Source organism: Hyposmocoma kahamanoa, unplaced genomic scaffold (genome assembly GCF_003589595.1).
Source record: "Hyposmocoma kahamanoa isolate Upper Pololo Valley unplaced genomic scaffold, ASM358959v1 62, whole genome shotgun sequence".
Classification (NCBI taxonomy): domain Eukaryota; kingdom Metazoa; phylum Arthropoda; class Insecta; order Lepidoptera; family Cosmopterigidae; genus Hyposmocoma; species Hyposmocoma kahamanoa.
This window is the reverse complement of record NW_020653850.1, coordinates 8,851,176-8,873,405: the sequence shown is the minus strand read 5'-3', so window position 1 is coordinate 8,873,405 and position 22,230 is coordinate 8,851,176. Positions and strand designations below refer to the sequence as shown.

At 35.6% G+C, this 22,230-nt stretch overlaps 1 protein-coding gene across 1 annotated transcript in view; it reads left to right on the top strand.

Moving 5' to 3' along the window:
• The window catches only part of LOC113229797 (protein couch potato-like), a 265,848-nt gene that overhangs the window by 10,524 nt on the left and 233,094 nt on the right, over positions 1 to 22,230 (top strand). The window contains exon 2 of the mRNA XM_026463478.1: positions 2,924 to 3,703. Within this exon, the coding sequence (XP_026319263.1) occupies positions 3,644 to 3,703 (60 nt within the window). The 5' untranslated portion in view covers positions 2,924 to 3,643. The remainder of the gene's footprint in view (positions 1 to 2,923; positions 3,704 to 22,230) is intronic.

Sequence of the window (22,230 nt, the reverse complement as noted above, 5' to 3'; positions counted from 1 at the left end):
TTCGTAAATGGCATTGGGTTACTCATATTTAAGTTTACTATAATTGTATTATTTGTCCGTGAATTTTCCTAAAATGTATAAATAAATAAAATAAATAAATAAATAAATAAGTAAATTTTGATCTTTCTTATGAGTTCCTATGTTGTTACTCATAATAGAATTTCCGTATGATGGAATAGTTTATTAATTACCAAAGTTTATCAAAGGCATAAGTTCGCTTTTGAATGTATAATAGCTGATTTACGATGAAAATGGCTGACAATTAAATAGCTTTCGGTAAAATATAAATTATGGTGTTAGAAGTAGTATTACGCTAAGATTTTTCGGAACTTTCAACATTTCATTTTCATGGTTTTCATTTTCAAAACTTTTCGGTAGTTGAGTATTCACATTTTGGTTAAGTTAATTATTAATTTACGTTTGTGAGCATTTATTACTACTTATTTAAAAATAGGCACAACATGCTCTATATTATGAGTTGCGTGATTACGATTCCACATCGTCATGTTCCATGTTTGGAAGTCAGCAACAATTTTTCAAACCATTACTTTGGTGTGACACTGGAGATTTGCACTGTGTTACTATTGCAATATATGTCTAAGTATATATTTCTGTAGGTTAGTTTGAAGGCACTTTGAAGTTGACACTTGAATGTCGATTTTCTTACCTGTAAACCCGACGAGATTACTTATGCGATACTTCCAACTCGTCACTCTTTTTATATGCGTAGTGGGTTTTAGTTTCCCGATGTATATATTAGTAGCAGTAGAGCTCTTTCTGAAAGAGCTCCCCGGGGCAGTACTCCGACCTTACCTATTTCTGCCGCAGCAGCATGTGAGCGTTATTGCGTTCCGGTTTTAAAGAGTAAGGGTGCTTGTGAAATTACAGGCACATGGAACTTGTCAACTTATGTCTCAAGGTGACAGGTGCAGTATCCCTCAGATCTTTGCATTGCAAGGTTCTGAGTGGCAACTGCTATGGACAGGCGTGTGGCTTACCACTAGGTCCCCGACTTGTTCGTCCCGTCACTTGGTATTATAAAAAAAATTTAAAGTTGGGGTAGAAAGGTGTTTGACTGGAAACCCAGGGAAGAGTACATAAGCTTAGGTAACCAATCGTTGCGCTGGACTGACGATCTTGTCAAAGTGGTGGGGAAAAATTGGATGAGGAAGGCACAATACCGCTAGGAATGGCGTGCATTGGCAGATACCTACACTCAGGGTAGATAGCGGTTGAAAAAGATAAGCAAATATTTTGTTAACATCTTTCTTTTTGAATAGCAATTACCAACTTGTTGTGCACAACTAGGTCTTATACTAAATTTCAATCTCATCTTTCAGTATTCATTTGTAATGTTTTTGTTGCTCTGTGGAAAGGTTATCTTATTCACTTGACAATTTATCATTCACAAGTCAAAATAGGAAACAAACGAGACATTCTAATAACCTTCGTAATATAATGGTTATATGTACATAATATGATATATCTTCATTTGTAACTCTTGCCTCTAAAGTACAGACGGTCAGTAAAGTAACTCTAATTTTTTTTGTTCAATACTTAGTCACGCTATGGAGCAAAAAGATGTGGCCTTGAAACTCCTCATGCGTAGTTAAAGTGATTATTTTTGTTTAAACTCGAGCCTCTGATTGTATTTTGAATTGAAGCGCTTGAATACAATATAATTTGATGTTTTATAATTCTTGGTAATTCTTCATTGATGTCTAAATTTTTCCTAATGCGACGAAGTTTTACTTATGAAACAAACATTAGCTGAAATTGTTAACAACGTATGGAAAAATCAGTTTTATCTGTAAAATAATATAAGCTATCCTCAATTTATATCGTTGGGTTTTAGTGTACGATTAAAAGTAAAAAATATATTTTAGCGCACGCATCCGGCTACATCCAAGACAATTATAGCTGTCATAATTTTCTTGACGATTGTTTTACTGTTTCTATATATTTACGGGGGGCAATAACTTCAATTCGCGGTCATTTTAGCTAAGCAGGCCACTGATATCATCCGTCTAGTCTTTAATTTAGATGATTCTAGTTGTTTATCGCGGTGACTAACAATTTAAACGACGGACCTCCACCCACACGAGTGCAATCGGCATTCTTTGACGTTTAAAATAAACACTAATATCGCTGTTTCTACACACACACATGCTCTTTTTATAGATCAGTCATAGAGTATGTATATTACTTCAAAGGTACTACATACTTTGCGCATTTATCACTATACGTCTTAGAAATAAAGTAAACCATACCCGCTGTGACAGTCGCATGAATAGTTTCACTGATTTTTTTTTTCTGAAGGACACTTTGCAGTTGGTCGTTGATGACGTTGACTGCGCCACCGGATGAAAGGGCGAGCTGAAGGCTCTTAACCCGTAATTTTTTTAACGGTTTTAAGTCGATCGACTACCTCTATGGGAATGTTTCTTTTAACATAGGTATTATGATTTCAAGGACTTTTTAACTTGTTCGTATATTCTGCTTATTTTTTGTTCTTTTTTTAGCTTTTTGTTAATGTTAACACGTAAACTTTCGATGCTTTTGTATCCTATGCATAAAAAGATTTTACGTGTTGTTACTGGTTGTTCCATTTAGATTTGTCTCTGTACTAAGAGTAGGTTTTAGTGCTTAAGTGGTGAAATTATAGGGACATGGAACTTGTCAACTTATGTATCAGGGTGACGGGCGCATCTTTGTGATTTCAAGCACCGAGTGGTACTGTACCCTGTACTGTACCGCCAGGCGCACGACTTGTTCGTCCCATCACTTGATATTATAAAAAAAGTTTTCTCATTAAACCGTGGAAATGCTATGTTATGAGTAGAAAATACTGTGGTCTGGCTGTCTTCTTATTTTTCTTATGTTTAATGGTTAAAATTATTAACATGTATTTTTTTCTTTCCAGGTGTGGTTTACAGCAGATGATCAATTCACACGGACGAAAGCAAGAGTGCTCTGGCGCTTAACTTACAAACTTTACTATAGGCGCGTAACCATTTTATCAGTCTAAATCACGAAGTCAATTAGTACAGAAAATACAGCGAGCGTAGTGAAGCGCTGTTCTCGATACGCGAGTATCGGTACCGCGTCGCGCCGCGCGCGGATCTTCGCTGTCGCCTGAACAGTCGGTGCTCGCCGGAGTCACGCGACTCGGCCGGCACGCCCCGCCACAGCCGTGGATAACCTCGGCCAGAGCCCGATACCGGTGAAGAGGCTGCACGAAGCGCTTCAGAGTGCGCAAGTGAAGCGTCAGCGGCTCTCCCCCCCGTACCCCACTCCCTCGGCACCCCTTCATCCTATCCATCAGCTTGCCGTACACCAACACATCAAAGTGCAGCAAAGTATAGTGCAGCAGAGTATCGTGCAGCAGCACCAGTTGAACCTGGCCCACCAGTCGTTGCAGAATCTGCAGGCGCAGCAAAGTCTGCAAGCACAACAGAACCTGCAGGCAGTGCAGAGCCTCCAAGCGGCACAAAACCTGCAAGCAGCCCAAAGCCTGCAAGCAGCGCAGAGTCCTGCGGCAACGGGCGGTGCGGGTACGCAGCAGGCAACCGGAGCGACACAAGCCACACTGGTGCCATCGCAGCAGCCTTCGCCGCGGGCCATTTCCCCTCAGCATAAGAACATGGAGCTTGCACTCTGTCAAAGCATGGATTCTGTCAATACTGCCACCACTGAGGAAGAGGTATATTTTTTATTTTTTTCCTTGTCACAAATGATATATAATTATCTTATTAAACTGTTGTATGAAATAGAAGCTCTTCACAACTTTGATCAAACTCAGCTCGCATCCGCGACGTTCGATAAATAACGTAACGATTGAGACTACAACTCTAGAATTTCCTTTAAAGAGTTAATGGATCGTCGATCGTATAGCGATTGGTCATTGTACAATTTGTGAACTAATGCTAAAGAGGCGCGGCTGTGTAGCCGTTACAATGGGGAAAACCTTCGGATATACAATAAGCATTCGCTAACACAATAAAAGGAAATTTTCCTCGTGACGACAGAAGTTGAGGAACAAAAGATTATAATGCTCTCACCTTGCGATGTAAGTTTAACCTTTATTTTCAATAAGTGAAGGTTTATTTTAGGTGATATTGTTAGATATGTCAACGGCAGCTCTAGGGGCCACGCGGCGCCCTGTTACTTTCGAGCAAGATCACTTATTTTCTGCAAGCGTCTCGATATTTGAAATAGGTCTGCTGAACATTTTGAATAAGTTATATTCTGCTCTTCTAATGTAAACCGAGTAATTGCTTTGGTCCTTTCAATTAAATTTCGAAAGCTGTAGAGCAAACAATTAAATTGCATCAAGTTTTAATAAAATTGATATCAATTTTATTGCAAATGTAATCAAATTAATACGTTTTATTAATCACCAGTGAATAATAGTATGTTTGAAACCCTGAAAATTGGTACAAAAAACTGGCAGCCTTTCTATGACAAAAGTGATAAAATCGTTACTGCAATTTACAAGGGTGCCGAGAAGTGGTCAGCGTAGAGTTAGCTGAGACAAATAGAGTAGATGTCGCTCCAACGCTTTCAGCCGCTCCCTCGTTTACGGACAGCTTTATAAATAGGTTGTTTTAGCCTAGGCTTCATTGCACCCCTTGTCGTCGCCTCAGGAATTTTCCTCTTACTATGCTTACTAACTAAAATGACATTTTTAGGTCTATGTCTCTACCTTTTCAGTGATTGTACACAGCTTCTAAAGAAAATATTTGCCACATTTTTACGATGAAATAAATCATTTTCTACAATTTTAATAACAATAAAATACAAAATCATCAACTCCTAATATAATGTATTCATTATAAAGCCTTACAAACACGTACATATTTTCGAAGCTTAAGCAGATGCTAAACAATGAAGAAAATAAAAACACTTTGGCAAATTATCTACAATCCATTGCGCTTTACGTGCCAAGCCAAGTTGAAAATTTGCCTTTCTAAACAACAATGGACGAATGCTATCGTTAGCAAACAGGCTTAATGGCAAGGGCACATTTGTTCCAACTTACATTTTTGTGAACCAAGCCTTAATTTAAACTTACATGTTAAAGTTATTGAAATAAATGCTGTAGGAGCGTTTTATAAAAAGGTCAAATAAAATATGGTCATAGAGTTTAAATAAAAAACAAACGACGATAAAACTTAATGTCTTTTACCATTGCGTCGTTGTTAAAGCAATGTATGTAAAAACATCTTAAATTCTAAAATATGGACTTAAGGTCCTTTACCTATTACTTACAGAACGATTAAGACATTTGATCCTCGTAATATACCATGCCAAAACAAAAAATAAACGCTATAAAGGTAGCGATAATTATTCCACTACTTACTTCCCTTAAAAGCTTAATAATAACTAGACAACATCATATACGTTGCTCTGATCCCATAGCAAGTACTTGGTACTTGGTGTAACGGGCTGGTAACTAAAGCAAGTAACTAAAGCACTTGTGTTGTGGCAATTGGAAACAACGACGGCACCACAAACACCCATAGTCGAGATAACATACAAAAGTTAGTTTTTTCTACATACTTCATTTTGATCCGGCCGGGAATCGACCCCCGGTATGCAAGCCACTCGATCTCAGAGGTCGTCAAAACTCTACCCTTTAAAAGTGCCATAATAAATATAGTTAGCAACATAAGCGTACATTTGTCAATATAATCTTACTTAAAAACATTGTCAAGACTCCGAAGATGCATTCATGCAAATCTAGCAGTGATTTTCGCAGAAATGTCGAAATAAAATAATATTTGTACTAAAATGTAATCCAAGCTATCCTGTCCGCACTAGCACAAGTCAGTGTTGATTTACCATCGCTTTGATGTGAATTCGTGCACGGGCAAAGGGGATTGTAAACAAGACCCTTTGCTCACATAGCGTGGCTGCAATCATTCATGCGGTTAACTATAGCTGCCACAATACCTATAATAGTTAACTATGGTTAACTTACCTCGTTCAACACTGTATGCAAATCGAATGAAATTGTGCTTTCAGATGTGAAAATCTCGCTGTATTCTATCCCATAGAGTTCACCTTCGAAATTGTTAAAAAGATTTCTTGTTAATTCATTTAATTCTAAGAATCGTGTAAAAAAAGTAAAGAATTATTATTGAAATAAACAAAAATTATTTATTTCCCGAACTTAATTTTGCTGCAAAAATATATTTTTTCTTAATAGACTATTATATCCACAGCTATTTATTTGTCATATTAAAAAAATAATGTTTCTGAGAGTAGTATTGATAACCAACCAATCCTTATAAAATCAAAGAGAAATATGTTCTAAAAAGCTCATAATATACTGGTTAGATAAGGATATAGGAATGCAGGGGTTTCACGGTTCGCGCCTCAGCGGCGGCACGACGATGGCGGCGGCGCCGGCGCGTCTGGCGCCGACAATGGTGTCTATTTTTGTTTGACAATGGTTGTCTACGTTGATTTCAAATTTATAACTCCCCGGAAACTTTGAAACTGCACCGAAACCATCATTGATATTCGCAATACATTCAGAAAGGTACAAAAACATCGCTGTTGTTTACACGTAGAGTTGCACAGATGAAATTAAAATAGTTAATGCTTGTTTCTTTCGAATCAGACAAAACACGTTCAATGATACAACATTGTTTTGTATCCCACAGACACAACTATTGTCACGCGTAACGTACCTACTTATTTTCTTTAATTTTGCTGATGTTTATTTTTGTAATTTTTTGATACGAATACTTATATGGTGTGGTTAATATTTATTAGGGCTTTATTGTATCTTGTCTATATTTCAGACGTGAATCGATGGGTTTACTTTCGCTTATATTCTTCATTTTATCGCTGTCATAAAATATTTCATTGTGATACATTTTGATCGATCGCCCTAGCTCGTGAGGCAAACCGTCTAGCGACTTGTCGTCGGACTCGGCTCACTGTTCGCCAGGCAGCGCTACGGCTTCCTGAAACCTGTAACGTATTTTGTTTCAAAGTTCGTTCACATTTGTTTGCAAAACTTTGTGAGGCGAGTTTCTTGACTTGTTCCGATGCATTTTGTTAGTAGGCTAATTGAGAAATTGGAACTTGAAAACTTAGGCACACAGCTGAGTAATTAAAGTCGTGATTGGAAGGAATGGGATTATTTTATAAGCCCAACATTTTTTGCTACTGTAAAGTATAATTCTCACTCTTATATACAAGCAATTCGAAACGAATATTATACATTTATTGTCCGCTCATTTTATTTGATACCAATAATTTCCTTCCCACGTTCGTCCTTAAATTCCCACGTCTTTATTCCAGTTTCTGCGATCTGCTTCAATATCTGCAAAATTATTTCTCGAGTAGTAATTGTTTAAATTGAAAATTTAACGAAACCTTCTTACAAGAGCCAGAAGTTGATAACCAATTATATACATATATATCCTTGCTATATCAAGTCTTTATTTTAGGTCTTATGTTAAATTGACTAAGTAACCCTTTTGAGGACGATTTTGTAGTACATTTAAAGAAAAATGCTTTGGTTCTATATGCTTTTATTAAAACCCTTACAAATATAAAATTATTATAAAATTATCCAGTGCAACGAAAGAGAAAAGTCCCAAAACGCTCCGATATCTTTTCCATTCTCGAAAATCCTTTAAGCATCTGCCAATAATACGCAGATCGAACGAACAATGTCTCCATAGGAATTGAAGAGAAAATTATTGCCTCACTCAAGCTCTACCAAGCGACGCTCTGTGCGGAACGATTTTAAGAGAAGAATTCTCACCGAGTGGAATATAGACACCTCGACCGCTTCAACAGTTTGTCCAACCTAATTTTTTCGTCGCCGCTCCACTGAAGAAACAAATAGCTGCTCTCGCATTTCCCCTAGCAGACAAAGACAGATATATTCCTACGAAGCGGAGAAACGGGAAAGATAGTTTTCCGACTCCCAGTTTACCGAGTCGCTTGAATGAGCGATTGCTGGTTACATTGAAGCTTTGTCTATCTGTTAGGGCCTTGTTTGTCGGATGTTCCTTTGTAAATTAACGTAATAATAATTAATCGGCCTCTATCTGATGCTCCCAGTTTGGATTAGGCGCAACAAACTTTTAATTGAATTTGTTGGTTGATTTTGGCTTTTTGACATGCTCCATGTTGAGACCTTCTAAACATATCTTTGGAAGGACCTAGTTTACCTTATGAATTTACCTGATTTTCGAAGTTGAATTAGTTGAAGATTCATTATTGTAATATAGCCTACTTTGCATTTATTTTTTCATTCCTTATAAAACTTAACAACCCTTTTCAAAACAAAAAAAAAATTAACTTTATTTGACTCTTGAAATCGTTACTTTTATTATAGTTTCTAAAGCCAAACCGTTTTGTCGTTTATGTAATCCAGAGTAATGTCCTTTCTTTAGTAAAGTAGCCTTTACACGATTTTTGAACTCATCAATGCTTCAAATAATCATCCACGTTTGTTTCTAATTATTACCCAAATTAGTAAGTGATATACCAGGTGAACACGTTTCTGCATGCGTTTCTACCATTTAATGTGCCAGTAACTGTTTTCCGATGCGCTGAACAGAGTCCAATCGCTTTTGCACCTCGGATTACCCACGACCAGGGCGATACAAAAGAACAACCTCCACGTTTGATGCTTTAAGGCTCAAAAATAAATTTCAAAGCGGAAGAGTTAATTACCCGTGCCATCCAGCTAGTGATTTTTTCTTATTTTTCCAGGCATCTTTAAGTTTTTATACGCTGGGAAGTTAATTTATGGAATTTGTTAAGTTAATTTTGTACTTTTTGTGCAGTTTTGATTTGCAATTGTATCTTGACTTATGTCTCTTAAATTATTAAAATGAAGTAAGTAAGCATTACATACGATCAGGATCTCGAAAGAGTAATGCCTTAAAGATTGCTCTAATATTAATTAGTGAAGTAATTAGGAGTATCCGTAGTAGTAGGTATTTTATTGTGAAAGTGCTGCTGGCTCTTTGCCAAAATAAATGCAAAGCTTTATGATTCACAAGTAGTATTAATTCTATGAAATTGTCATGTGGAATTTGGCGAATGTTGCCATTAGAATTTAATTATTAGAAGTGAATACCCTGAGATAAATATGTAATGTGTGGTTATGTGACAGAGTGAAGAATACTGTGATCCGTGAACGATGTGGTTTGAAAAAGGACGTAGTCATATAAATAGAAAAAGGTAAGTTGATGTGGTTTGGATACATGGAGTGGATGTATGAAAGTATGATAGCAAAAGAGAGGAAGAAAGAGCAGACAGGAACGAAAAAGGAAGACAACGGCCACGAAGAACGTTTTCGAATCAAGTATATTCTTAAAAATGCTTCTATGAAAATATTGATGAATGTAAATGAATGCTTTCTCAAGATTGTGTAAAGTGATGACCGATAGTCTCCTACCGCCTACCTCATGAGAATCCAAAGACGTGAGTATATGTATGTACATTCCATGTATATACAAGTGTACTTGTGCATTATGATCAAGAACAATTTAGCTTCCAAGATGCTTCTTACACATGAACGAATGTTCAAGTAAATATTCTGTCGTAAGACGTTAAGCTAAACGAAAAGCTCCGGACAATGCGAATGGAAACCGAACGAACCATAGAAGTATAATCCGGAATGCAAGACGAAACTCGACGCCCGCATTGTAAGTGGAAAATCGAACTCGAATGTCGCGGGACGAAGGCTCTTTGTGCGCAATCAATGGCCCCTCGATTGCTGATAACTTTCCTTGCGCCTGGGAAGTTTAAGTTCCAAACTGCTGGTGGGGCAAAAGGGACATCCGTTACAATATGGCCTCTATTATATGAGTGGTAGTTGGCAAATAACGACAGATTTGTCTCGAAGAAATGTTACTTAGAGCAGTGTGTGAACCGAGTTTATAATTGAGTCGTTCTTCGTGACGTCTAGATCATTTGAAAGTTAACAGTTCACGCGTGTTCGTGACAATACAGACCCGTTTGTAAATATGATGGCGTCGTTTTTGTTAGATTGCAATCTTTCTGTTCGTAAATTCTTCCTCTGTGAGCTCTCCACTCGCTAACAAGGTATTACACGGACAATAATTCCCAATCTAGCTGTTACTGCACAAATTATATTGTGCCGTTGTGGTCACGTACGGGGTCGTCTTGTTTGAAATACGAAGGAGCTCATCGGCTGGGCCTCGTTAAGCGTTGGAGCGTGCTTTTATTATAGAGGGGCGCGCGCGTCGCGGACACACGACTCTTGAATATTAAAACGCCAGCACTGGGTCATGTATATTGTCCCGTACTTCCTTACCAATAACCGCAGACGATCTGCATGTAATTCGTTTTACAATGCCGTCTAGAAACAAGAAAGCGCGAAACTTTAAACTCAAATTTTGTTTTTGGAACTTATTGTTTCGTCTGTCTAATAGGTATGTCTGTTGTGTATAGATAGCGTTGGGTCGTGGAAAAATTTCCATTTTAAAAAAATCGTATTTTTTCAGAAAAATATATATTTTTCCGGATATTTTTCCTATATTTTCGTTTAATTTTTCTCATTTTGACGTTGACATCTGTCAAAAGTTGAAGTTACTGAACGAAAACGATGGAGCCAACAACAAATGGTGGTGGTGTGGTAGTCGGAGGTGTTTTTGCTGTTATGAAATAATTTTAAATCTCATTTCTTTTATGTTGCTTTTAGCTAAACAAGTTTATTTTATAATACACGCTAAATAAAACTTTAAAAGATATTTCTAAACGTAGAACATACTATAAGCCTTCCAAATTATGTATTTCCAATATTTGAAATTTTTCGGAAAATTACTCTACAGTGGTTGTGTATAAAGAACCATTTTATTTTAATCATTTAGTTTTTATACAGGGTTACATTATTTTTAAAACACTAACAATCTCACAGGATTATATTACTACAATCATAAACTTCAACTTTTGTTCCATGACTTTTCACAAAACATAATAAATTTACTAAGAACAAACTTTTAAGTTTTTGTTGTACCATCTCACACTTTTTAGATCTGTATTTGGTAGTACGGTAAGTTCCAACGTGCTTAGACATCCGCCGCGTCTCCCACCCCCGTCCTACACAGAGTAATTAGCGTTTAGAGCTATTTATTTAAATATATTTATTTTTGTATGGAAGTAAAATCTGATGAATTATTAAAAGTCATGGAACAAAAGTTGTTGTTTATGATGTTAGTAGTAGAAGTAGTCAGTATTTACAAATAACCCTGTATATCACTCAACAAAATGTTATAAAATTGATGTAGTCCTTCTAAAACAGTCTGATTATGCCCTATTCTCCTCTTTTATGTATTTCGAGGATAAAAAGTACAGACGACTTCCTTTTAGCGTATCAGTAAAACGTGAACGAAACATTAATTTATATTTTTTGTTGGTACACCTTTTTATTTGTACCCTCGTGTTAGAAGACTATATTCCGGTATTGCCAGATGGTTACATTTCTTACAAATGTAAGAACTTCGTAACTTTTGACCCGCTCGTGTAATATGTAAGTAACTTTTGAGACTGATGACATTTTTTCAAATTCCGGTATACACATCAAAACTGTCTATGGATCAAACATATTTTTGTCAATTACAGAAAATCGGATTTTGTACATTTTTATTGAATTGACATTCAATTATTTTTTGTGAAATTATTCCACTAGTTTGTTATAACTGGGTGATAAAATTTTCATAGATTTCTCATAGATGGCGCTACGACTAAAAAGTCTTTGAAACATCAAATACAAAGATACGACGAAGGAATTTTTTCTGAGTCTCTCGATCTTTGTATTAATAATTATAATAAATAAATTACTTACTGAATAAATAATTTCAACAAATTTATGTAAGTAGATATTTTTATTTAACTTTAATAGGGTCATTAAATGTAAAAAAAAACAATATTTTGATCCCATTGATTTGTGTGTATTGATAATGTAAATTCTAAATAGTTTACGAACGCATCTAAATGAGACAAAGTAATTCAGAGATGGCGCAAACGAAATGAAATCTGCCAATTACAGGTTAAGAGTTGATACTACCTCAGCGCGAATTCAAATTTTTCCCATAGCTATACTAATACTGTTAATTTTACTTCGGTCGAGCGGCAGGGACACACTGGCTTTATTTCACAATTAATTTTTTTACAAACGAAATTAAAACCATTTGAAATACGTATATCGTATACTTATACGTGTTCTATTTAGTTAAGATGATATAAAAAAATCATTGATATATGTAAAGTACATTTTGAATACAGCGATTTTCTTATAAAATTTCGAAACAACTTTGTGTTTTTTTTCTATCGTGAAAATTTTTGGGAATCGTGTTTTCACACCGTATAAGTAATCAGTGTATATCCCCAATTTTACTAAATATTTTTTCGAAAGTGATTGATTCAACACTTTCACTGTTATGCGGAATCAACCAAAGCCATTTGTGATAGTGTAGATTCTTACAGCTTGATTTTTATGAGCTGACTTAGTTCTTTTAGGATTCAGGCGTATAGGTATAAATAAATCGTGAGTACTTAAATTTTTTGATAAAAGTGTAACTTCTGTAGCAAAAATGTAACTTTTCAGGTATCGAAATGTAATTTTCGACTCAAAGGCATTGGCAACAATGCTTCTAAGATAAACATGAGTGGTAGATAGAATGAATGTGCCGACAGTGATACAAGGGCAATTTATTAAGCAGACGTTGTTACTTCTACCGCTGCCGACAAAAAGTTGCAGTTTTGTGTTTCAAATCACATTTTCTTTTATTATCCTTGTTTCCGCGTTATTAACCAGAGATTCATGTTTGAAACGTCGCCATGTTTCCACTTAGTATTCTGCTTTTCACGTCTGCTCGCATTTTATAGTCAGCTGCAGACTATAGAATGCAGCAATGTAATGACGTAAAGAAATATGCTACAGCTGTTCCATCTTGTTCTGTTGCGTTCAATAAACTCGTTGATGTCGCAAAATTAGCTAGGACGTTCTCTAAGCGTGTGCCAATATCTGCTGCTGCAATTCGATCATCGTTTGATTAGTTTGTACGCGGTCATCTTGTAGGGATTAATATGTTATAAACATGTTACATATTGTTATTAATTATCGTACGTTTCATTCCGACATTTCAGCCAGATAAAACAAAAATATCCCTACACTATTCGTTTACTCAGTACTACGGTAATTCTATTTATGTCAAATGATGTATTTTTTTAGAAACTATACATAAGTCCATAAGAAGTAATTCCGTTGTAAGAAATCGACTAAGTATCGGACGAGTTTCGAACCTGAACCCGTTTATCACGTAACAATGTGTTTCATCTCTATCTATCTAATGCATTTGTTGAATAAATATAGACCCTTTATGGAAGACCTCAAAATATTCTTAAAATATTTATTTATTATATTTATTAGTAGAGCTCCTTGTCAAAGAGTTTGTCCAGAGAAGTACTGCCACTTTACCTATTTCTGTCACCAAGTAATAAAGTGAGCATTACTGCGTTCCGGTTTTGTAGGGCAACAGTGGTGCTGAAATTACAGGTACATGGGACTGTCAACTTATGTTTCAGGGTGATGGGCGCAGTGGCAGTGCTTTCAGGTCTTTGCTATATAGAGTTCTGTGTGGCACTGTAACTGTTATGGACAGGCGTGTAGCTTACCACAGGCGCACAACTTATTCGTATCGTCATTTGGTATCATAAAAAAATATTCGTCGAGTTAGAATACCTTGTGTTACTACTTCTCTTTTCAAAGGATTGTGGTCGTGGTTGGCGCTCCAATTACACCGTGTAAACTAATTAATTTCTATAGTTGCCAAAATATTTTAGTTTTAATCGATATTAGTTTCATAACACTATTGTCACCAACTTCAAGTCATGTAAATTATTTTCAACATTGAATGGAATTATTTACTTGTAGGTTACGCCTACGTTTCCGTGTAGGGATTTAAGGCGAAATGATATCGTGGTTGCATAGGCCTTGAAACATGTGAGATATACGCGGAAAAATTCAATTCACGATATTTAAACATTTGCCTTTTAGAAATAAAATATACTCTACTGCAAACTAAGCAGTTGCAGTCCCCAGACGTATTTATTACAGAACTTTGGAGAGAGATTTAATTGATACATCTCTAATAACAATCGAATTAAACTTATTTTCTTTAGTAAAAAAATTGAAATTTTACGGAAGTTTGCGAATTTTTTTCGAGCGAACTTTAGTAAATCGTATTTCGGCCCTCATATTGCACTACCGGTATCTTCTGCGTTCATTGTGAATTTTTTAAAAAAAAAAAAGTTCAATTCGTAGTTTTAATGTGCGATTTTCCGTGAGGTCGAAATACGTCAAAACGTCTATTTTGGGTCTATGTCCCAATTCACCTTAATAGCAGACAATACGTTCATATAATTAAATATCGTCTTGTAATGCATCACAAAACAACATTGCATAAGTATTACATTGGCTAGTTCAAAACGGAGTCAGTAGGCAAATGATTGCAAATCGTGGTAGGTACCATCAATCTAATAACAAGTATAGGCCTTTGTTACATTCGTTTGGCTAGAATTAAAATTTGTTGTGCGTCACCTTTGTGCTCAACGTTGATTGAAATGAGATCATCAGTTCTATTGTGATTGTTTGTTGTTTTGAATATTATTTTCTGTTACATGTTTTTGTTAATATTATTAACTCTGTGTGTTCTAGTTTTAGATAATCGGAAATGTTATCTTTAGTTTTCATTTTATTTACGATTTCGAGTGCATAGGTATTGCTTATGTACAGTCACGTCACGTTTTATGTATTTTAATGTTTTTGTTTTTACTTTATCATATTTTTCTTTCCATTTTTTAATTTTTCTTTTTAAAACCATTTTATTTTTACTTCTGCTTTGTGTTTTTTAATAAGCTTAATTATTGTTTCTATTCTTTTTAAGAAAGAACTGTTACACTGTACGAATCACATTTTGTTGACATTGTGAGTCGAAGAATTTTGACCCCTGAGACACAAGTTACCACCTCCTAGTTTGGGGGTGGGAAGTATTGCTATATCCTTAGTTCAACAGAATAAAACCTGTTTATTTGTAATGTATGCGTTGTTACGAGTTCTATTTAAAAATATACAATACAATTTTATTTTTGCTTCACGATTTTTTTGCACGATATGATATAAAAAAATTATAAAAACCTTTATTGAATGAAGACAATTGCATGGTATCTTACGTGACACTATTATGCAAGAAACATTTTAAGGTGAGGTTGAACATGAAGATTTGCGCCCCTATATATTTCTAACAAAACTGTATCACACACGCTACGTTCAAAAAGACAAGATAAATTTTATAGTCAACCACAATTGCGTGTTGTTGTTGCATGCTTTATGCAACCAGTCGATTATTCAGTGTTTGTTTAATTTCCGTTACAAAAATCGCTTTAGTTCGCTAAATACAAAAATATTTACCCTAATTAGGTGCAATACTAAAACTAATAAAAACTCCACACAAAACGTAATCAACTGTAAGTGCAAGCAGTATTGCATAATTCTAATGTATTCTGATTTGTGGGACATCCGATGTTAGGGCAAACTGTCGAATCCCGTCAGTGGCTGTAACCTCACGTACTCAGTAGCTGTTCGCATTGGGGGACGCGGACGGTGAGACCCAATTGCGTCTAGCGGATTTGTTGTTGTATCCTATCGTCACAAATCTAACTATACTAAACTTCTAAAATATATATGTATTTGCTACAAACACGGTGGTCATGATAACAAATAATAACGTAGGTAAGCCCAAATGTTTCGACAGAAAATAAGACAGGCATGCATAAAATTGGTCGTCACATGGTCACATTAAATTATAATATCAGCAAGAATAACAGTGTGACCATGTCTCTTTTGACAACTAATTAGTATTATCTAACTAATTAGTATATAACAAAAATTGCGTTATATTAATAATTTATCTCTAAAATTTCGCTATATTGATGTGTCATTCATGTGATGTGTCTCACGCATATTTAATTTCATCACGCAGGGCAATACTGTCGCTTTGAAACGGAATAGGTAATATTAATATAACTTAAAGCCATTTTGAGATAATACTATGTTAGTTGTCATGTGTGATGTGATGGCAGATGGAATTTCTTTTTGTTGTATTTGCATCATGTTAAAATCTTAATAAATACGTGGGATGCATATATGAAATGCACATATCGATTTTTGTTCTAAACGTTCCAACCAATACTCAGTGTTATGAAGGTAGAGATCACCGAAATAGTTCCTCCTACGTAAGCGATTTTCCACTTCAAGTTCTCCAATTCCATCTATAGATTTTGTCGTCTATCAGGTTGTTAAACTATGGAAATAGTCTAGGCAAACGATTTTCTTTTGTTTAAATCGCAGAGACGCTACAAATTGTGTTAAATGGAATTTGTTTGAATTTCTCGTGTAATATTATATAAACTTATCGTAACGAATATGGAATATCTACGGAATCTTGGTTATATCTAAATTAGGCATAGACAGACATTTTTATAATCCTAGAGCAGCAACAGCGATTGGAGTACTTGTATCCCATGCAACCACAAAAGGTAGCGTGATTTATAGGGTATCCGACGATGGTCAACGCGCATTAGGATTCAGCGCGCGTGCTCATGAGTGCGTCTTCGTACTTTATGTTATGGAAGGTGCTAGCATCATTATTACGATGTAATTCCACTGAGTAATACTCGAATAGATTGAAGAAATATTACTCTTCTATATAACATACACACGGGTATTTGTTTGATACGTTTTAGTAAGACGACACAGATTTTATGAATGAAAGTAGTTGACTTTCAAGAGAATAGAAAACAAATTAGTAACAGATGTGTTTCTCGTTTAGTAAATGGATTATACTGAACAATTTAACTTGTCAAATAAATAAAGTCAACGTTCTAATTCCATAGAGTTGAACCTCGTTTTTACGATCGCTTAAGCAATTAACTCTCTATTTTTGCATAACCAAATTGTATTGGCGCCTATTATTAAATACGTTCGACAGTTTGATAAGTTGGTGTTAGTTCTAGTGATATTATTCGGGACGATCGTTGGCTCACGACCAACGCGTTGTCGCTGGCTGCCGACTGACCATTTCGTTTTATTTTATGTTCTCATCAGGACCTTTAACGAGTAAATTACGACTAGACTCGAGAAATAGACCGTCTAATTCGCAGCATGCTCGTATCCTGTTATTAGCCATGCTCGCGCAGAAAACTGAAAAAATCGACAGACTTCACAAGAAAGTTTGTTTTCCCCATTAGCGCTGAAGTTTTAAATGATTTTTAACATTCCATTCAACAATATTGAGCTCTAGACTCACTACTCTCTTGTGCTCACAAAATGTGAGCTTAAAAAAACTTTTGACTTTAGTTGTCTATTTTTTTCGATAACCTTTTACGTTAACTACGCTCAATTTTTCGGTCTACATTACGGGTTCACTGTAGAGTTAAGCTGCTTCTAAAACTAACATTATACCTATTATACCATTACATTTCTGACAAGCGACGCAATTTTTAACTAGTACTTTTACTTTTGTACTTTTTTAATTTTTAACCGTATTATGTGAAAAGCATCGGGATAAAAGAGGTAAATACGCGAGTGTTTATGTCCAATAACCGCTTCATCCATAAACGGTGCGATGAATAAATCCACCCTTGTTATCAATGAGTGTGTTTCATCCGTGATGTAATTTCGTGCGGATTGAATGAGGTAAAATAATAACGAAAATCCGAGTATATCTGACGCGCAGCGTATGCGGGCGAGAGCTTATTATGTAAATGCGATCCGTCATATATTTTGTTGATAAAATTGTGAGCGCATTACACTTTTCATTCTAGATGTGTTGCTAGTGGTTATTCGAGAAACATGAGAATATACCCCTTTCACAAAAAATAATACCACCCAAACGTTGTACTACATCAACTTTGAATAGATGGATGAATGGATTGTTGTACACAGTCTCTAAAAAAAAAAAAGATTGCCGCAATGGGTGGCGCGTTGGCGATTGCAGCTAAACTCTAGGCTGAAATAAAGGAAAATGGTCCTGTCGTTTTTCTACCAGGCAGCGCGTCCGCTTTACACGTATCGTAGTTTGATGTTCAATAAATTAATACGGTAGATCGATACGATAATGTTTCTACCTCTTCACAAAATTCGTTTTTTTGTTTTTATTTTTCGAATTAAATTTTTTGTTTCTTTATTTTTTTTTCACAAAATTTGGGGAGCATAATAAATATGGCGGTTTACAAAAATAACAGAAACTGACCAAAAAAAAAGTTGGTGTAGTGTTATTGGAGGTATCGAGATTATAACTTTTTACTGGTATTTAGTATTTTTCCTGGGGCCATAGTTTATCAGAATGCTCTATAATCTTAGACATTCATTATCATCATCATCATCATTATCATCTTCAACCTATTTATACGTCCTACTGCTGGGCACGGGTTTCTTCTCGAAGTCATAGTCCGCCAGTCTGGGCCCAATGAGGGAACTTTACACGTTTCCCGTGGCTTGTGAACCTTCTTCGACATGCAGGTTTCATCAGGATGTTTTCTTCACCGAAAAGCTCATGGTAAATTTCAAATTAAATTTCGCACATAAATTCCGAACAACTCAGGGATACGAGCCCTGATTGGAACCCACAGCTGCTGCTTAAGTCAAACCATTAGGTTACCACGGCAATTTGGAAATTAGCATGAAGTTAAACACGATTCATCAAAATTTGATTCAATACTCAATTGGGAAATTCACGAGTATAATGGAATTAAACGAAATTTGAATAAACAAAAGAGAATCAAAGTTTATTGGTATATGGAGCGCGTATGCAGGAGTCATAAATGTCTTCAACACGTGAGATAATTTTATTCGTAGTCGTCTAGAAACATCTATTATTTATTATTACGGTGGCTTCATTAAGATCCTTAATGTGCGGGCCTTCATCACTAAACCAGTAATAGAACTATTGCGATCATCACTAATTACATTCGGAGCCGTGACCAACGGTGTTAAGGAAAGGATTTAACCTGGTTTCAATTGTTTTAATCGCCTTTAGCGAGTGTCGTGTGTTCTTTAAAGAGCAGCATTGGAGTCTCATCCGCTTCATGGCAGCACCTACATTTTCTGCTCCCTTGAAGTTGGACAAGTACTTATTTAACCCACAATATCCCGTAAGAGGTCTGATCAGCATTCTAACACTATTCCTACCCGGTACCAAAACTTCTGTACAGTGTGTAGTAATAACTGTACATTATTGTTGTATCTAGAAAGCATCCGAGTTACAATGTGAACCGACTATAGTATATTTCGGGGCATAGCATGCAAAAATCGTAGCGCGAAAATTGACTACCCGGTTATGTAATGATTAATATGCCGTCAGTCAGTATTCGGCTGACAGTGCAGCCGTCTAATATTTCGCGCACCCGTAATCGAGCTGGAATATGAACACGTAATTGCTTATTTGCCTCGTTTCGGATTCATTCGTGATCGGCCTCTACACCGGTAAGTATGACCGCCATTGCACGATATTCGCTTAGCTAGTATAAGCAAAGGGTTGACCCAAAAACTTCAGTGTACTTACTGCCTACATTATTTACTTAATGAATAATTGGAAATTTGATCCATTTGCTTATGAAATTGTGTGCAGTAAGTAAAGCTTAATTTTAATGATTTAGCATCCTTTAAAATAAAATGTAACATGCGTTTATGTGACAGAATGAAGAATACTGTGAACCGTAAACGATGTGGTTTGAAAGAGGATGTAGTGACAAAAACAATAAAGGGTATGCTGAGGTGGTTTGGGCACATGGAGCGGATGAATGATTGTAGATTAACGAAAGAAAGATATAGACCTAACGTAGAAAGCATCAATCGAAGAGGACGGCCTCGAAGAACATTCTCAGATCAAATTGAAAGTGTTTTTAAAAAGACTGGGGTGGTGGGAAGTATAAGGGGGCCTCTTGAAAATAATGATAAATGTAAGTGAGGCAAGAGACGTTTGTCAGGATTGTATTAAGAGACGATCTATAATCTGTGTCAACCCTAATACGAATCTAAGGGCGTGAGTATATAATAATAAAACTAATATTATTATTATAATTTTAGGCCATGGGAGAAACGAGAGTCCAAAATAGATAAATAATAATAATTTCGGTACCTATAAAATGTACAGGCACATAATAATACGAAGCAGTAGATTACATTCACTCATAAACGTTAATTCCAACAAAATCTCTCTTGTAGATGTTATTTTACATCATAAAGATAAATATTACTGCGTTCGCTTATGGGATGCGGTCAGTAAAGAGAAAGAATGAAAAAGTATTAGCCATGGAAACACGCACGTGCGCATTACATTGTTTTTGTATTTTATAACATTTCCACATGATGTTATCAAACCTAATAAGGCGTCGTAAAATATGAACTACACTGTAAGACGAGCAATTCACTGATGACTTGATGATTAACGTGTATTTTAATTAAAATTTAAATGGAAATAGTCAAGTTTACACCGTTGGTAGTTGCCGTTGCCACTGTATAACTTTATACAACTGCATGACAGTAGTGATAATTCTTATTGCATTTTTCATGTCTAACGTGTTTCGTATGTTTCGTTTCAGGTATGTAATTAGACATTACGCACATCCCTAGTTTTTATTAAGGTATTGTATTTTTTTATATTTATTTTGACAACCCCATGCTTTTAGTGAACGAGCACAGAGGTCACAATCAACATAAACAGCACCGCCACTTGCTTCGACTAGAAATTTGGCAAACTCATAAATGCTGTTTTTGCCGGCGCAGCACAAACGTGACCACTGTGCAGTTTGCTTTTTGTTTGTCCTATAACTTGCCAGTTTTCACCCATACGTGATTCAAAATACTGTGAACAAATTACTCATGTTTACATTCTGTTAGGTGATATTCAGAAAAAACTTATGGTTTATTTAATACAATAAATATTTCAGCATTGTAAACTATGTGGAGTCTACATTATCGTGATATAAGTATGATGTCGTGTATTAAACACACACACCAGCACAATTGGCGGAACAAAAAAAAAGGGAATATAAAACAGTAACGTTTATATTTAAATAGACATAAAGTAACTACCAAATTAACCTTCTTTTTTGTTTTTTATAATACTAAGTGACGGGACGAACAAGCTGTGCGTCTCGTGGTAAGTGACACGCTTATCCATAACAGTTGCAGTGCTTTAAATCGCTTGAGAAAACAAATATACGCGATTTAAATCCGGAAAAATAGTTTCATTCCCTATGTGTAACAACCGCGAAAACCTAAAAACTCGATTTTATACACTACTTTTTCATTAAAAACTACATTTAAAATTATACATACTAGTTTACAGCTGCGTTTCGTGAGTAATGAAAATTCCATGAAATCGTAAATTAGTTTCTTACTTTATTTTATTCTAAATATTAGCTTTGAATTCTACCAATTCTTGCAAATTTTCCGCTCGTTACATATTTGTAAACGCGTAATGTACACGTGTTTCAAAGAAGTATTTACAGACAGAGAGATAAATTCGAACAACTTTGAATGAAATGCTGCCGAAATAAAATTATCATCAGTAGGGTAAATTGTGAAATACAAATGTTGTAGTTTTCATATTCCAAATTCGAAAGTATTTAAAAAGCACCCTTGTTTTTTAAAGTATTCTTGCTAAATCTTTGAATAGAGTTTAGTCACGCGATATTATTAATTTGAAACGCTGTTTTAGCAAGTTCTAAAGTTGCTTTAACTAATTTTAGAAATTCACGTGTTGCTGAGTATTTCAAATGACGAGTCATGCAAGTCGTAGTACGCAGTGTGTCTGGGGGTAAGCGATACCCCTACCCATAACAGATAATAATAATTTTATGTTGCAGTTATTTCAATTTCATTTTTAATATGCACTCTATGGATACACGTACAATAGTATGCTGTTTTTTATATGGTATGGATATGTTAAAATATACAATGTCGAGTAATAATTTCATCATCAACCCACTACAACATATCATGCGTCCCACTGCTGGGCACAGGTCTCCTGTCAGGCGAGGATTTAGGCCATGGTCCGCACACACTGACCGATTGCGGCCACACACACACACACACGCATGCACGCACGCACCAACACACACACACACACACACACACACACACACACACACACACACACA